The sequence below is a fragment of the Rutidosis leptorrhynchoides genome, chromosome 7, assembly GCF_046630445.1.
Source record: "Rutidosis leptorrhynchoides isolate AG116_Rl617_1_P2 chromosome 7, CSIRO_AGI_Rlap_v1, whole genome shotgun sequence".
Lineage (NCBI taxonomy): Eukaryota > Viridiplantae > Streptophyta > Magnoliopsida > Asterales > Asteraceae > Rutidosis > Rutidosis leptorrhynchoides.
Window position 1 is genome coordinate 294,499,678 of NC_092339.1, and position 14,161 is coordinate 294,513,838.

At 33.4% G+C, this 14,161-nt stretch overlaps 2 protein-coding genes across 2 annotated transcripts; one reads left to right on the forward strand and one right to left on the reverse strand.

Moving 5' to 3' along the window:
• The first annotated feature begins 2,138 nt into the window (after positions 1 to 2,138).
• LOC139858015 (endoglucanase 5-like) lies at positions 2,139 to 5,590 on the forward strand. Its single transcript, XM_071846873.1, has 8 exons — positions 2,139 to 2,336; positions 2,423 to 2,635; positions 2,788 to 2,988; positions 3,077 to 3,163; positions 3,373 to 3,661; positions 3,734 to 3,897; positions 4,388 to 4,760; positions 5,298 to 5,590. Exons 1-8 carry the CDS (start codon positions 2,139 to 2,141, stop codon positions 5,588 to 5,590), a joined length of 1,818 nt encoding a protein of 605 aa, XP_071702974.1.
• Positions 5,591 to 6,139: 549 nt separating this feature from the next.
• Positions 6,140 to 7,538, reverse strand: LOC139858258 (reticulon-like protein B8). The gene is made up of 5 exons (XM_071847125.1): positions 7,355 to 7,538; positions 7,057 to 7,228; positions 6,777 to 6,909; positions 6,571 to 6,640; positions 6,140 to 6,478 (listed from the first exon to the last, which is right to left on the reverse strand). Exons 1-5 carry the CDS (start codon positions 7,536 to 7,538, stop codon positions 6,315 to 6,317), a joined length of 723 nt encoding a protein of 240 aa, XP_071703226.1. The 3' UTR covers positions 6,140 to 6,314.
• Between the last annotated feature and the right edge of the window lie 6,623 nt (positions 7,539 to 14,161).

Consider the following 14,161-nt stretch of genomic DNA (forward strand, 5'->3'; position numbering starts at 1 on the left):
AAGACTTTCGGGTGGCATTTTTTCTACATATGGTCACGAGTAGAATATAAAAACATTGGAAAAAAACAGATACCTTTCTATTAGTATGTAATAGTAATTGGACGATTGGAAGCTCGTGAACAGATGCACCAATTTGTAATGATTGATAATGAGTTCGAATGGATTTTGTGCCATGCCCTTAATGCAGCATCACCTACCTCTTTAATTGTTAATGACCTCAAATCCATAGCATGGTGTTAATTTGTTAGCTTCTCAAAAATCATCAAATTTCATGTTTCAAAAATGTCGGATGTTTGAATGTATATCATTCTTTGTCACTATCATGCTTACAAAAGTCATACCCATAGGACAAATCTTGTAATGTTCTCAAAGACATAAATATATATGTTTAGCTTAACAATTTTCAAAACCAATTAGTCAAAAGCTCTTTAATCCCCGTTGACTACATATTAAAAACACAATTTCATTCATGCCATGAGGTATCCACCCATGACACCTTTCTCATATCGTTTGGGGATAAAGGGGATGGGGGTTTTACTTGGTCGTGCCCTTGGATCGGTTTCAAGGTTTTCTCCCGGGCAGCGATGGGGACGGGGTTATTATCGCTGCATCGGCATAGTCGAAACGGTAGATGATCGCAACGGGTGATTTAGTCCCCCTCGGGTGATCCCAATCGCTGTTCAAAAAATAAAATAAAAAAACTCTTTAATAAAGGTAATGTTTTCTCTATTCAAGCTACCCGGAAATAGGGAGTATTTTCACTCGTATGTATATATGCGACCTATTCGGGTATCATGTGACCGTTTTCGACCATTTTTTCTGACCACCCGAGAGTGCTTTCGGTAAGGTTTGAACTTGTAACTTTGTGACGGAAAGCAACTATATATATATATATATATATATATATATATATATATATATATATATATATATATATATATATATAATCAAGAGGGGAAGCACTTTTTGTGGGGGAAGTAAATTTTTTTCGTTTTTTGAAAAAACTTTGTTCACGAACATTATAGATTAGATGAAAATATGAACATTTAAAAAAGACACTTTGTGATGAATGTCATTATTTTGGCGGGAAAACGCTCGAAGAAAAAAATAAAAACATTCAATGCATTGAATGCTTTGCTGCTGAGTTTTTTTTAAGGGGTTAGAAATTAGGGTTTAGAAATTATGGGGTTATAAATTAGGGGTTTAGCTATTAGAGTTTACAAATTAGGGTTTTGGGTTTAGAAATTAGGGTTTAGGGTTTAGAGATTAGGGTTTAGATTGAATATTTTAACATGGACGGTTTAGAGTTTAGGGTTTAGGGTTTTGGGTTCAGGGTTTACGGAGTAAACCCGAAAACCCAAAACCCTGAACCCTAGACTCTAAATCGGGCTAAATTCGAAAAAAAACACTTCACACAAGATGAAAACAAAACGATACAAATAAACTCAGTAGCAAAACATTCAATGCATTGAATGTTTTAATTTTTTTATTCGAGCGTTTTCCCGCCAAAATAATGACATTCATCACAAAGTGTCTTTTTTAAATGTTCATAGTTTCATCTAATCTATAATGTTCGTGAACAAAGATTTTCAAAAAAGAAAAAATAAAAAAAAATAATTTGCTTCCCCCTTCCCCCAAAAAAGTGATTCCCTCTTGATTATGACCATATATATATATATATATATATATATATATATATATATATATATATATATATATATATATATATATATATCGAAACGAGAGATGATCGCAACGGGTGGTTTAGTCCCCTCGGGTGATCCCAATCGGTGTTAAAAAAAGAGATTAACAATACTATAATAATATATAGTTTATTTTTTATAAGTCAAACCAACATTGTCTCCTATCTAAAGAAAATGCAATCATTATAAGTATGTACTAAACCACCGTGGGGAGCTCTAACCTGGATTCTTTAACATCAACGTGAATGCTACCACCTTAATTACATTTCTTCAACTTCATCTTATGTAATGTCTTTGTATTTATATTTAAATTTTAATAATTAATATATTAATATAAATATAATATAATTTCTCTATATATATGATGCATCATTTCTTCATCATCATCATCATTTAATCACTCAAATAAACTCATTTTCATCATAACTCAACATCATGGTGAACTCGAGACAAGTTTGCGCTACCATCGTTTTACTTTTAACTATCATCGATGCATCATTAGCGTTTGATTATGGAGAAGCCGTTGACAAAAGTTTATTGTTCTTCGAAGCACAAAGGTCTGGAAAGTTACCCGTGAATCAACGAGTTAAATGGCGTGGTGATTCGGGTCTCCAAGATGGTTTCCAACAAAAGGTCAGTATACATCTCATGCACGCTTTATTTCTTCTGGTTACATTTGTTGTATACTGATACATAAATAACTGGTTTTGCGAATGTAGGTGAACTTGGTTGGAGGGTACTACGATGCAGGTGATCATGTAAAGTTTGGGTTGCCGATGGCTTATAGTGTCACAATGTTGTCATGGGGAGCAATCGAGTACGGTAAAAGTATGATGGATCTTGATCAAATGGGTCATGTTTTGACAGCCATAAAATGGGGCACTGATTACTTCATCAAAGCTCATTCAGAACCCAATGTTCTTTGGGGAGAGGTAATAATTAAACTATAGAAGCATTTGCGACACATGTGCATGTCGCTATAACTCGAATCTATCAGTTTCCTTCCTACCAGAACTGTAAATTTATAAAAAGTTTAGTCACCTAATGCTTTAAAAAAAACAATAATAATAAAATTGTGGTGTAGGTGGGTGATGGGGACTCGGATCACTACTGTTGGGAGCGAGCAGAAGACATGACTACACCACGAACCGCTTATAAATTAGATATTGAGCATCCTGGTTCGGACCTTGCGGGTGAAACCGCAGCTGCTATGGCTGCAGCAGCTATTGCTTTTAGGCCTTATAACTCGTCTTACTCGGACTTGCTCGTAGTTCATGCTAGACAGGTCAGAATAAGATTACTTAAACCGATTCCTAGTTCTAAATGAGTTTTTATTGGTGTTTTGACGTGACTTTTCTATTGGTGAAATGCAGCTTTTTTGGTTTGCTGATCGGTTTAGGGGAGTGTTCACGGATTCAATCCCGTGCGCAAAGGAGTTCTACGCATCATCTGGTTACTCAGTAAGTTAACATTCTTTTCTCTACTAAGGTTGCATTTGATTGCCTCTTATCAGAATGGTTCGGTGTTGATTGCTTAACCGTTCAGCATTCAGTGCAGTTTGTGATATCTGAATGTGAATGAGCTGAACCGTTCAGCAATCTCTGTGCCAAATCATTCAGAGTTAAAGGATTCACTATTCAGAAGGTAACGTATTTGTTTTGATTTAAAGGATGAACTGTTGTGGGCGGCTACATGGTTATACCGAGCAACAAAGGACAAGTCGTACCTGAAATATGTGGTGGATAATGCTGCGTCTATGGGAGGTACTGGTTGGGCAGTGAAGGAATTCTCTTGGGATAACAAATACGCCGGAGTCCAAATTCTCCTGTCAAAGGTATTAATAGACGGAGATGGGGGTGCGTACACCGCCACGTTGAAACAATACAAGGCGAAAGCCGACTACTTCGCATGTGCTTGTCACCAAAAGAACGACGGTTACAACGCACCGATGACTCCTGGTTTGACACTATATCTTATAGTCTTTGTTATCCCTTAATAAGTCGAAATTGTACTTACCTTTATTAAAACAGGGGGACTACTATACCTCCACCAGTGGAACAACATGCAATACGCAGCCTCGGCAGCATTCCTTCTAGCCGTATACTCGGACTATCTCTCAGTGGCTAAGTCGTTCTTATCATGCCCTGATGCCAATGTCCAACCTCAAGAACTACTCGGGTTCGCTAAATCACAGGCATGTTTCAACCTGATACGCTTTTTACAAGGTTATAAAAAGTCACGAGTCGGGAACTAGTCAGTCTGGACCTTAGGGGACGATTAGGTTGATATGGAGATGAGACGTGAACGAGTCGCTCCGGACCTTAGGGGACGATTCGTTCGAGTCGGAGATGAGACAAAGACGAGTTGGCGTTGACCAACGTTGACTTTTAGTAATAATAAATTAAACACATATACATTACATATAAATATATCAAACATAAAACATTAATATACATTGCACATAAATTAAACACATATACATTTACCTAACTTTGACTTTGACCGACTCGGCCAACTCCGCCCGACTTTTTAGCGTTGGCCAACTTTTTGTGCGTATTTTGGCGAGTCGAGACGGGCTAGTCCCGAAACAGACGCGTCGGCCGACTTTTACAAGAGTGATTTTTTAACATTTATATTTCACTAGGTTTCTGTAACTAACAAAACAGGGGCCTGATGTCATGCAGGCTGATTATATCCTAGGGAAAAATCCAAAGTCGATGAGTTACATAGTCGGGTATGGTCAAAACTACCCGATTCATGTGCACCACAGGGGTGCATCCATTGCCTCCATATCTGTACTTCACTCGGTAGTGGGTTGTGTACAAGGATTTGATGCATGGTACCGACGCCCAGAAGCTAACCCTAACATCATCTACGGTGGACTTGTTGGCGGGCCCGACAAAAACGACAATTATTACGATGATCGGGCCAATTACGAACAATCAGAGCCTACACTATCGGGAACAGCTCCTCTTGTAGGACTCTTCTCTAGGTTACATAGCATCTACTCGGATTATGCGCCCAGACCCACCCCAACAAAGGAACAAACCACACCATGTGAGTAACAAACCAAAAAAATCAATCAATACTTTGTATATCATGCATTCTAACCAAGGTTGTAGAAGTCACGAGTCGGGGACTAGTCGGTCGGGACCTTAAAGGGAAGAGTTAGTAATAAATAAATTGAACATATATACATATACATTACACATAAATATTTCAAACATATATATATGACACAAAATATAATTTTAAAAAATAAAAAATTTTGACCTAACTTTGATCAACTCATACCTGAATCGGTCGACTCAGCCCGATTTTGACCCGACTTTTAACATTGACCGACTTTCAAGGCATTTTTAGGCAAGTCGGGACGGGCTAGTCCCCAAACCGACGTATTGGCTGACGCGTCGGCCGACTTCTACAACAGTGATTCTATAACTAAGATATCTAATCTATAATTGATGCAGATTCGCACCAAACGGTACCAGCAAAACTATATGAAAAACCTGGTAAGTTATAGCTTTTAATTGTATATATCATTTTATGCAGTAAAATTGAACGAAAGCTTAACTGGGTGATGTTGTTGTTTAGTAGGAGCGCCAGTCGAATTCTTCCACTCGATAACTAATTCGTGGACAGTTGGGAGAATCGGATATTATAGGCACAAGGTGACAATCAAGAACAAGTCAGACAAACCGATTACAGATTTGAAGTTGGAAATTGAAAACCTATCAGGGTCTATATGGGGTTTAACTCCAACTCGATATAAGAATATATACGAGCTTCCAGAATGGAACAAGGTGATCAGACCTGGTTCCGAATGCAGTTTCGTGTATGTTCAAGGTGGCCCACAAGCTAAAGTCGCAGTGCAATCTTACCATTGATCATCATTGTAAAGATTCAGCTTTAATTCATGTGATATAACTGTAACTCACTACGGAACCTTCTATTTTTGACATTTAACTTTACAAAAATGTATCTAATATGAGAAATGAGAAAGGATTCATATTCAACTTCATATATGATATATGAACATATATTTATCCAAGTTACATCACAAATCAAGGTTGCAAAACACGCTACTCGGGAGTACTGGGTTGGGACTTGAAAGGAGTAATCAACAATTCGAAGATTAATTGAGATTAATCGAATTTAACTTCATATACGTTTAAATAATAAATTTAAGAATTATATGTGTAAATATAGAAGAAAACCATAAACATAAACATAAACACCATAAACATAAACATAAACTTTAATATATTTGTCCAAAAAGATAAACATAATCATTCATTTATTCAAGAACTCTAAATTCTAGTTTAAATTCATGTTAATACGTTGACCAATTTTGACTTTGACCAACAAATCAGATTTTGACCCAATAACCTACATTGACCGATTAATTAAACAGATTTTGGAAAATCGGATCGATCTGTTCTTAAAGGAGTGATCGGTAATTAATCGATAGTAACCGGGGTGTTTTACAAAAGTGATCACAATAACGATAACACCGATGTGCTAGCAAACTACAAATAAAGACACTAGAAGCCAGTCTAAAATAGCAAGAGTTAGGACTTACATAATATTTCGAACATATTATAAATAATATCATGCAAATTTCTTCGCTGCAGCCTTTGGAATTCGGCTAAACACGCTAGCATCCAGCTTACTGTAGTTGTTCTGAACCTTTCCTAAAACACTGTACACCGAGCTATCAATTTGGTCATCATACTTCTCGTACACCACTGGTAGGGTGTGGGCAGCCACAAAACCTTTACCAGGAAGATATATAAATAAATATAAATATTAGAATTATAAAATCATATTTAATGTGCAAAAAAAGTGATTGATAATCTAATCTTACCAATATACATTACAGTCCAAAAGTTACACCAGGTTCCAATTATTGCAGCAGCTAACAAGCTTCCAACAACCTTAACAAAAATTCAAAAGCAAAAAAGGGTTTAAAACTTGTGTCGTGTCCAATAATTAAGTTTAGATAATAAATGCTTAGAATGATGTCAGTTAACAAATTCAAAATCAAGTTTTTAAGATCAAAATGTAACGTACGACTACAAGTTGCTTAATATCCCCTCGAGACCCAACGTTTTGAAGGAAAAACAAAGCACGATTAACTTCAGCACCTACTGAAGTAGCAATGTTCACAAATAGTTCATCGGGTAGAACAACGCGTGGTGGAGACCTGCTTCCAAAAAGAGCCAAAATAGAAAAATAAATTTTGACTTTTGAGGTCAAACAGATTTGATTCAACAATTAGGTGACATGGATTAACTGATTCACTATTTCTCATACCTTAATTAGATAATAGATGATATGTTGACAAGAATACCTGTTTAATAGGTGTGACCAAATAAACTGGCCGATAATACATACAACCAGACCAAAGCACACAAGAGGCAGAAAATTATAGTCAAGCCATTCAAAAAGCACCCAAACAGCAGTTGCAGCACCCAAAACACTTGCTGATATCTTTTTGTTCCTCCATAACAGCACATCAGCAGCTACATTATGAAAGATAATTCATTATACAAAGTTTAATTAGGATATAACTGTAATGTCAAAAAAAAAAAAAAAAAAATAATAATAATAATAATAATAATAATAATAATAATAAAAATTCACCATACATTTGCCGCCCCCTAAAACATGATGAATAGGCTTCTGTCTCCCAAAAAGCTTGTTAAACTGATGACTAACTGTATGTGATTTCTCTTCAGTAAAGAACGAGCCAGAATTTTGTTTCTGAAGCTTATCGGAGAGTGTATCCATAATGTTGTTGATCAGATTTTCAGGTGTTATTCCTTCAGGCATGGCTCCTGTGGTCAAATACATCAGTAATGCTACATTGTTACTATCAGCCCAGGGGCGGAACATTTAAGGGACAGGTAGGGGCACCCGCCCCATCTGGATTTCAAAAAAAATTACACTAAAAAAAATTACTAAAAATTAAGGTTTTTATTAGTGTTTACACCTGTCAATGATATAAAATTTAGGATTGGGCAAGCGCCCCATTTGTGGTCGGATTCAACTTCCGCCACTAGATTAGCCTACAATTTGTTTTGCCTAAAACTCGTGTAAGGAACCAGAACTAACAAACTTCGGTAACAATAATGAAATTCTTAAGAACGAATGTAGAACCTTTATAAGGTATACACAACTGCCTCCGGAATTAAAAGAATGTAGCGTTTGACTTAGCAACCTTTTTCATATAGATACTCAACTCAACAATAAAATGCGTAAAATGTCATTTAAGCACAAGCAATCTTTTTTATTTTTCTCATAAACGAAGTTTCTAACTTCAAGTAATAATGAATACAACAACAACACAAAATTTAAACTCAAAATCTAACTTCAAGTAATAATGAATATAAAATATAAATGAGCATAAAAGACTAACTCAAAATTTAAACTTATCAAACAAGTTAGATATTGCAATTTTTCCAACAGGTAGTGAACACTCAAACATAAGAATCACATCTGCTCTGAATTTAGATATTTAAATTGTTGACTTTTTTGGTCAAAACTAGGTTATAAAATATAGTAAAGTAAAAACAGGCAACCCTTAAAAAATTGCAAGTCAACAGCGAATATATAAATTGTTATACATAAATATGTTTATGCATATATATACATTCGATTCGATTAATTTTTTATTAATTTAACAACTTTTATATTACTTGAAAACTTATTTGCTTAAGTGTGAGGGAGATTTTATAAGCTTGAAATAAACTACAAATTTTGAGCTTATCTGGTTAACTGATTAACTGAATTATACAAGTGATACAGCCAATACAAAATAATCGGCAATCAATTAAAAAATATATCTACAATTTTATTATTAGAAATTCAAATGATAAATCAGTATGTAGTAGTACCAAAATTAACAAAAACCTAATTTATTGAATTGCATGTAGTAATAATAATAATAATAATAATGAGAAGTAAACACAAATTATGTAAATGAAATGCTTATAGAAACAGTTAACGAATTTGAACATAAAAGCATAAGTGGATATGTGTATACCAAATTATGTAGTGTTTGTGCTTGAAAAGTGTAGAGAAATTAGTGACAGCGATTTAAACGATGAATTTGGGGGGTTTGTAACTTTTGTACGTCTGTAGTAGTAAAACGGAAACGTTTCATTAGTGGCCCATGTACTATCTTAATTCTTATCTAGACACCAATCACAATCAAAATAACAAGTACGGACTAAAAGGTCTACATATTTTTTTATCCGAAAAAACAAGAACTTTTATAACAAATTCTTTTTTTTCAAAAAGAGAAAAAGATAAATACAAATGCAGACATGGCTCGAAAGAAGTAAACAAGGATACAACGACATAAGCCTAATACAACTGAGCAAACACTTCATACAAACTAAAACCTAGAAATAAACAAAACAAACAAACAATCTATCAAAGAAGACAAACTAAAAATCAAGGGAAGCTAATCTCCACTAACCAATATCGTCATCCACATCTCTAACCGTGTCATTGGAATTGTGGGTATCGATGTCTTTATCCGCACTAGTCTGTAACGAAAAGATCGAACCATTGCTAGTCCCTACACCGGTGATGGTACCCGATGGAGGACTAAAACTGTGTTTTTTAAAATCATCGAAAAACTCCATTTTTCTAACGAACGACCTGAACCCACATACGACCACTTACACGACCCGTCCAAATGAGCAAAATCGGCAACCGGTTCCGCATCAAACGAATCTTGAACCGCAACACCAAAATGTCTTTACATTGTTGAGTGTTTAGTTAGTTATTAGTTAAAAGTCTTGAATCATGATCAACTTATCAAAAAATAATTATAATCATTATCATTGTTATTATAATTTATAATTTACAATATATATATATATATATATATATATATATATATATATATATATATATATATATATATATATATATATATATATATGGGCAGGATCAATGGGGAAGTAACCAATCGGGGGGAAGCGGAGGGAAGCAAAAAAAAAATTTGTTTTTTGAAAAAACTTTGTTCACGAACATTATAGATTGGATGAAAATAAGAACATTTAGAAAAGACACTTCGTGATGAATGTTATTAGTTTGGCGGGAAAACGATCGACAAAAATAACATTCAAGATAATATTGTTCGTGAAGAATGTTAACGTTTTTTTTTCTCATGTTTTGTGAAGTAAAATTTGTAGTGACCCGAACTTTTCCATGTTTATATATATTAATTGAGATTGATATTTACATGAATAAATGTTTCCAACGTGTTAAGCAATCAAACTTGTTAAGACTTGATTAAATGAAATAAGTTTCATATAGACAATTGATCACCCAAGTTGACCGGCGATTCACGATGAAAGGACCCGTTCATATACATTATAAATGATTCACAATTACATTTTACAAACATTGCATTCGTTTTTAAAAGACAAACTTTCTTTACAACGAAAGTTGACGGCATGCACACCATTTCATAATACATCCAACTATAATTGGCTTAATAATAATCTTGATGAACTCAATAACTCGAATGCATCGTCTTTCAAAATATGCCATGAATGACTTCAAGTAATATCCTTAAAATGAGCTAATGCACAGCGGAAGATTTCTTTAATACCTGAGAATAAACATGCTTTAAAGTGTCAACCAAAAGGTTGGTGAGTTCATAGGTTTATCATAACAATCATTTCAATATATTAATAGACCACAAGATTTCCGTTTATAAATATATGTACACTCGCAAGTGTATAAAAGTATTCTATAAGTTGTAGGCACCCGGTAACAAGCCTTAACGTTCATGTTTTACCCTCTGAAGTACACCAGATCAGGTGTGTTTAAAATAACCTCGAAGTACTAAAGCATCCCATAGTCAGGATGGGGTTTGTCAGGCCCAATAGATCTATCTTTAGGATTCGCGCCTACCGTACATAGACAAGTAGTTTAATGTTACCAAGCTAAGGGTATATTTTTGGTTTAAACCCACGTTGAATTAGTTTTAGTACTTGTGCCTATTTCGTAAAACATTTATAAAAACAGCGCATGTATTCTCAGTCCCAAAAATATATATAAAAGGGAGCAAATGAAACTCACAATACTGTATTTCGTAGTAAAAATACATATAACGTCATTTAACAAGTGCAAGGTTGGCCTCGGATTCACGAACGTATCAATATTGAGATTCAATATTGCAGGAAAGTACGTAGACGCAACGGAGATGATAAACACTAGATTGACCTCACGAGCATACCCATGAACCATACCCATCACCTCCATAGCTATAACCCATAATTTCCTTAGCTTCGACTCATTCAAAAAAACTATTTTGAAATCACTCGGACAGCACTCCGTCGTAATATTTTAATAATATCTTGAAATAATACAGAGCAAATATATATATATATATACATAAATCGATTGATAGAGTTTAGAGAAATATATTTTCAAGTTTCTATGAAATAATGAAACCTATTAAATTCTATTTATAATAGATTTTTGAATTATTAAAGTGAATTATTAAAGTATGAATTATTAAAGTGAATTATTAAAGTATGAATTATTAAAGTGAATTATTAAAGTATGAATTATTAAAGTGAATTATTAAAGTATGAATTATTAAAGTGAATTATTAAAGTATGAATTATTAAAGTGAATTATTAAAGTATAAATTATTAAAGTGAATTATTAAAGTGAATTATTAAAGTATGAATTATTAAAGTGAATTATTAAAGTATGAATTATTAAAGTAAATTATTAAAGTTAAAGTAAAGTAAAAGTAAAAGTAAAGTAAAGGTAAAGTTAAAGTATAGTAAAAGTATAAAAACTATGTATGTATAATACGCGTATAAATATATATAATATTAATTTAAATCGTTATATATATTTAATGAAATAAAATATAAATATCGTTATATTTATTATACTGGTTAAGTAATGAGTTGTCAAAAGTGATTCTAGATATTTATAAAAGTTATATACGTTTTAATAATAAAGTTCTTTTTAAACTGAAAACGTCTTTGTACGTTTGAAAATAGATTAATAGAATATTATGGAAACCAATTCTCCACTAACTTTTGTCTAACTTTCGTAAATGACACTTTTTGTTTTTATTTATAAATAGCTTTACAAATTATTTTGAATATCGTTAAGAGGAATAAATTTTCTCAAATCATAGTGGACCTCTCAACAGAGACTTGTAATCATAATTCAATGTTTCTGATAATTCAATCATTTAATATATATATTTTTTAAGTTCGTGGAAAATCATATTGAAACAAATACGTTCGTGTAAAGTATTATACGTTTAATACTTTATTAATATTCTCAAGTTATAATATATATATACATAACATATCTATTTATATATAACGGTTCGTGAATCGTCGGAATTTGGTCGAGGTTATAATGAATGTATGAACACAGTTTAAAATTCTTGAGATTTAACTTAACAAACTTTGCTTATCGTGTCGGAATAATATAAAGATTAAAGTTTAAATTTGGTCGGAAATTTCCGGGTCGTCACAGTACCTACCCGTTAAAGAAATTTCGTCCCCGAAATTTGATAGAGGTCGTCATGACTAACAATGAGAATGTTATTATAACGATTATAGAGTTTTATCATGTTCAAGAAGAATGGATAAAATAATTTGATTACTCGAAGCGTGTGAGTGAAGTTATCGTAAATGAATGAAATAAGATAATAGTGATTCGTTGTATCTTTTAACGTCATCACGATTGATCTCCGAAAAGAAAATCTTTGTAATCTATATTGGATTTGATTATTCGGCGATTAAGGAAATTATGTTCCTCTTCGAATTAATGCGATAATCCATTTTGATTTCTCTGTCGGATATTTCACTATAAATCCACCTCATTTGTTTTCTTACAACTCACACCTTCTCAACTCATATTTTAAAGTATTTGTCAATATGCTTCATCCAGTGCTGATTCTTGATATACTCCTCACTTTCATATCTGTCGCTCTTCTTTTTCATCTGCCTCCGGAAGAATCTATTTACTTCTACTATACTCTTGGTTTTATAGTGTTTTTAGTTCTCCCGTGTCTTTATATTGCTATATATATTGATATATACGGTTTGTGATTTCTGAGTTGTTGTTGGGTTTTATATCTTCCCTTATATTTCAAAGTCATTGCTTCTTCTATAATCATTGTCATCCACAGTTAATGCTCTCTTCTATTTGCTATGATTTATATTCCCATTTCTAGTTCGGAGCTTTGTCCTTTCGTTTCTTCTTGCGATTAAGCACCGCTTGTAATGGTCCAGAATTCGCATATATAAATTTCGGAATGAACATTGTTAATGTTCTAGGAAGGAAATTGTAATGACACGATCTTGACTTGTCAAATTACCAGAATACCTCGGAAAAGGCCGAATCATCAAGAAATATTTTCTTGATATTTAGAGACCAAAGAGAATACAAGAGTCGTGTAACATAGCACATGATGTCGTTATGATCTGTGAATCATCATGTTCCATTTAGAAACTCAGCATGAATTACTGTAATATAATCACGTTGATCAAGTGTCATTATATTATACTAACTCATGCTTCAGCTCCCAACACTTCTTCAAGAATATTCCTATTTTAAACTCGAATGTTTCAGAATTTAGAAACTAAAATAGTTTCTTTTATGATATAATACAGATAGCGCGAAGAGGTAAATGATTTCAGATAAGAATAATTATAAAAATATCTTCAGAAGTATGGATGATATTTATAATGAAAGATACGATGATATCTTAGAATGTCTAATATCAGAGGATGATGAAGGATATTATCCGCAGGGATTTAGAGTCAGGAGCAAGGTATTCGTTAATGACTTCAGCAAGTACTGAATCATTTGGATTCTTTGAAGGCAGGTTCAGCCTTTGTGATTTTTCCACAGCCTCCTTCATACTTTGCTCAATCCGTTTTCCAGTTCCAAAGCTTCTCTTTTTCTGAGCTTTGCCAATATACTATCCTTTATCATCCAACTTTTTACTGTTAAGGTCGTTTACAGTTTTTGCTGCTTCATCAGCATTTTTCAAAATTTCGAGAACTGGTTCGCAGTTTAGGGTGTTTTTCAGAAATTTCTCATTCAAAGAATGTAAGTCTTGGAGGTAGACGTTGTGTGTATATGTAATTGTTGATGTAGACATGCTGCGCGGTTTCAAAATACTGATTACTGATTCTCAATAATTGGTATGACAATTCTTGTTATAAGGTACGAATGAGTATATGATAGGGTTTCGATAATTATAATGATTTTTTTTTTTTTTGAAAGTCAAAGATCAGTGAAGTTGTTGGTAAGTTTATTGCTAATGTGGTGAATATAAACGATTCCCCAGTAACGTTGGCGAAAGGGCAACGTATCTATCGAGGTTATAATAAGACTGTTTTGATTGAGAAGTCGAAGTTGACTTGCTGGAGATGTGACAAAACTGT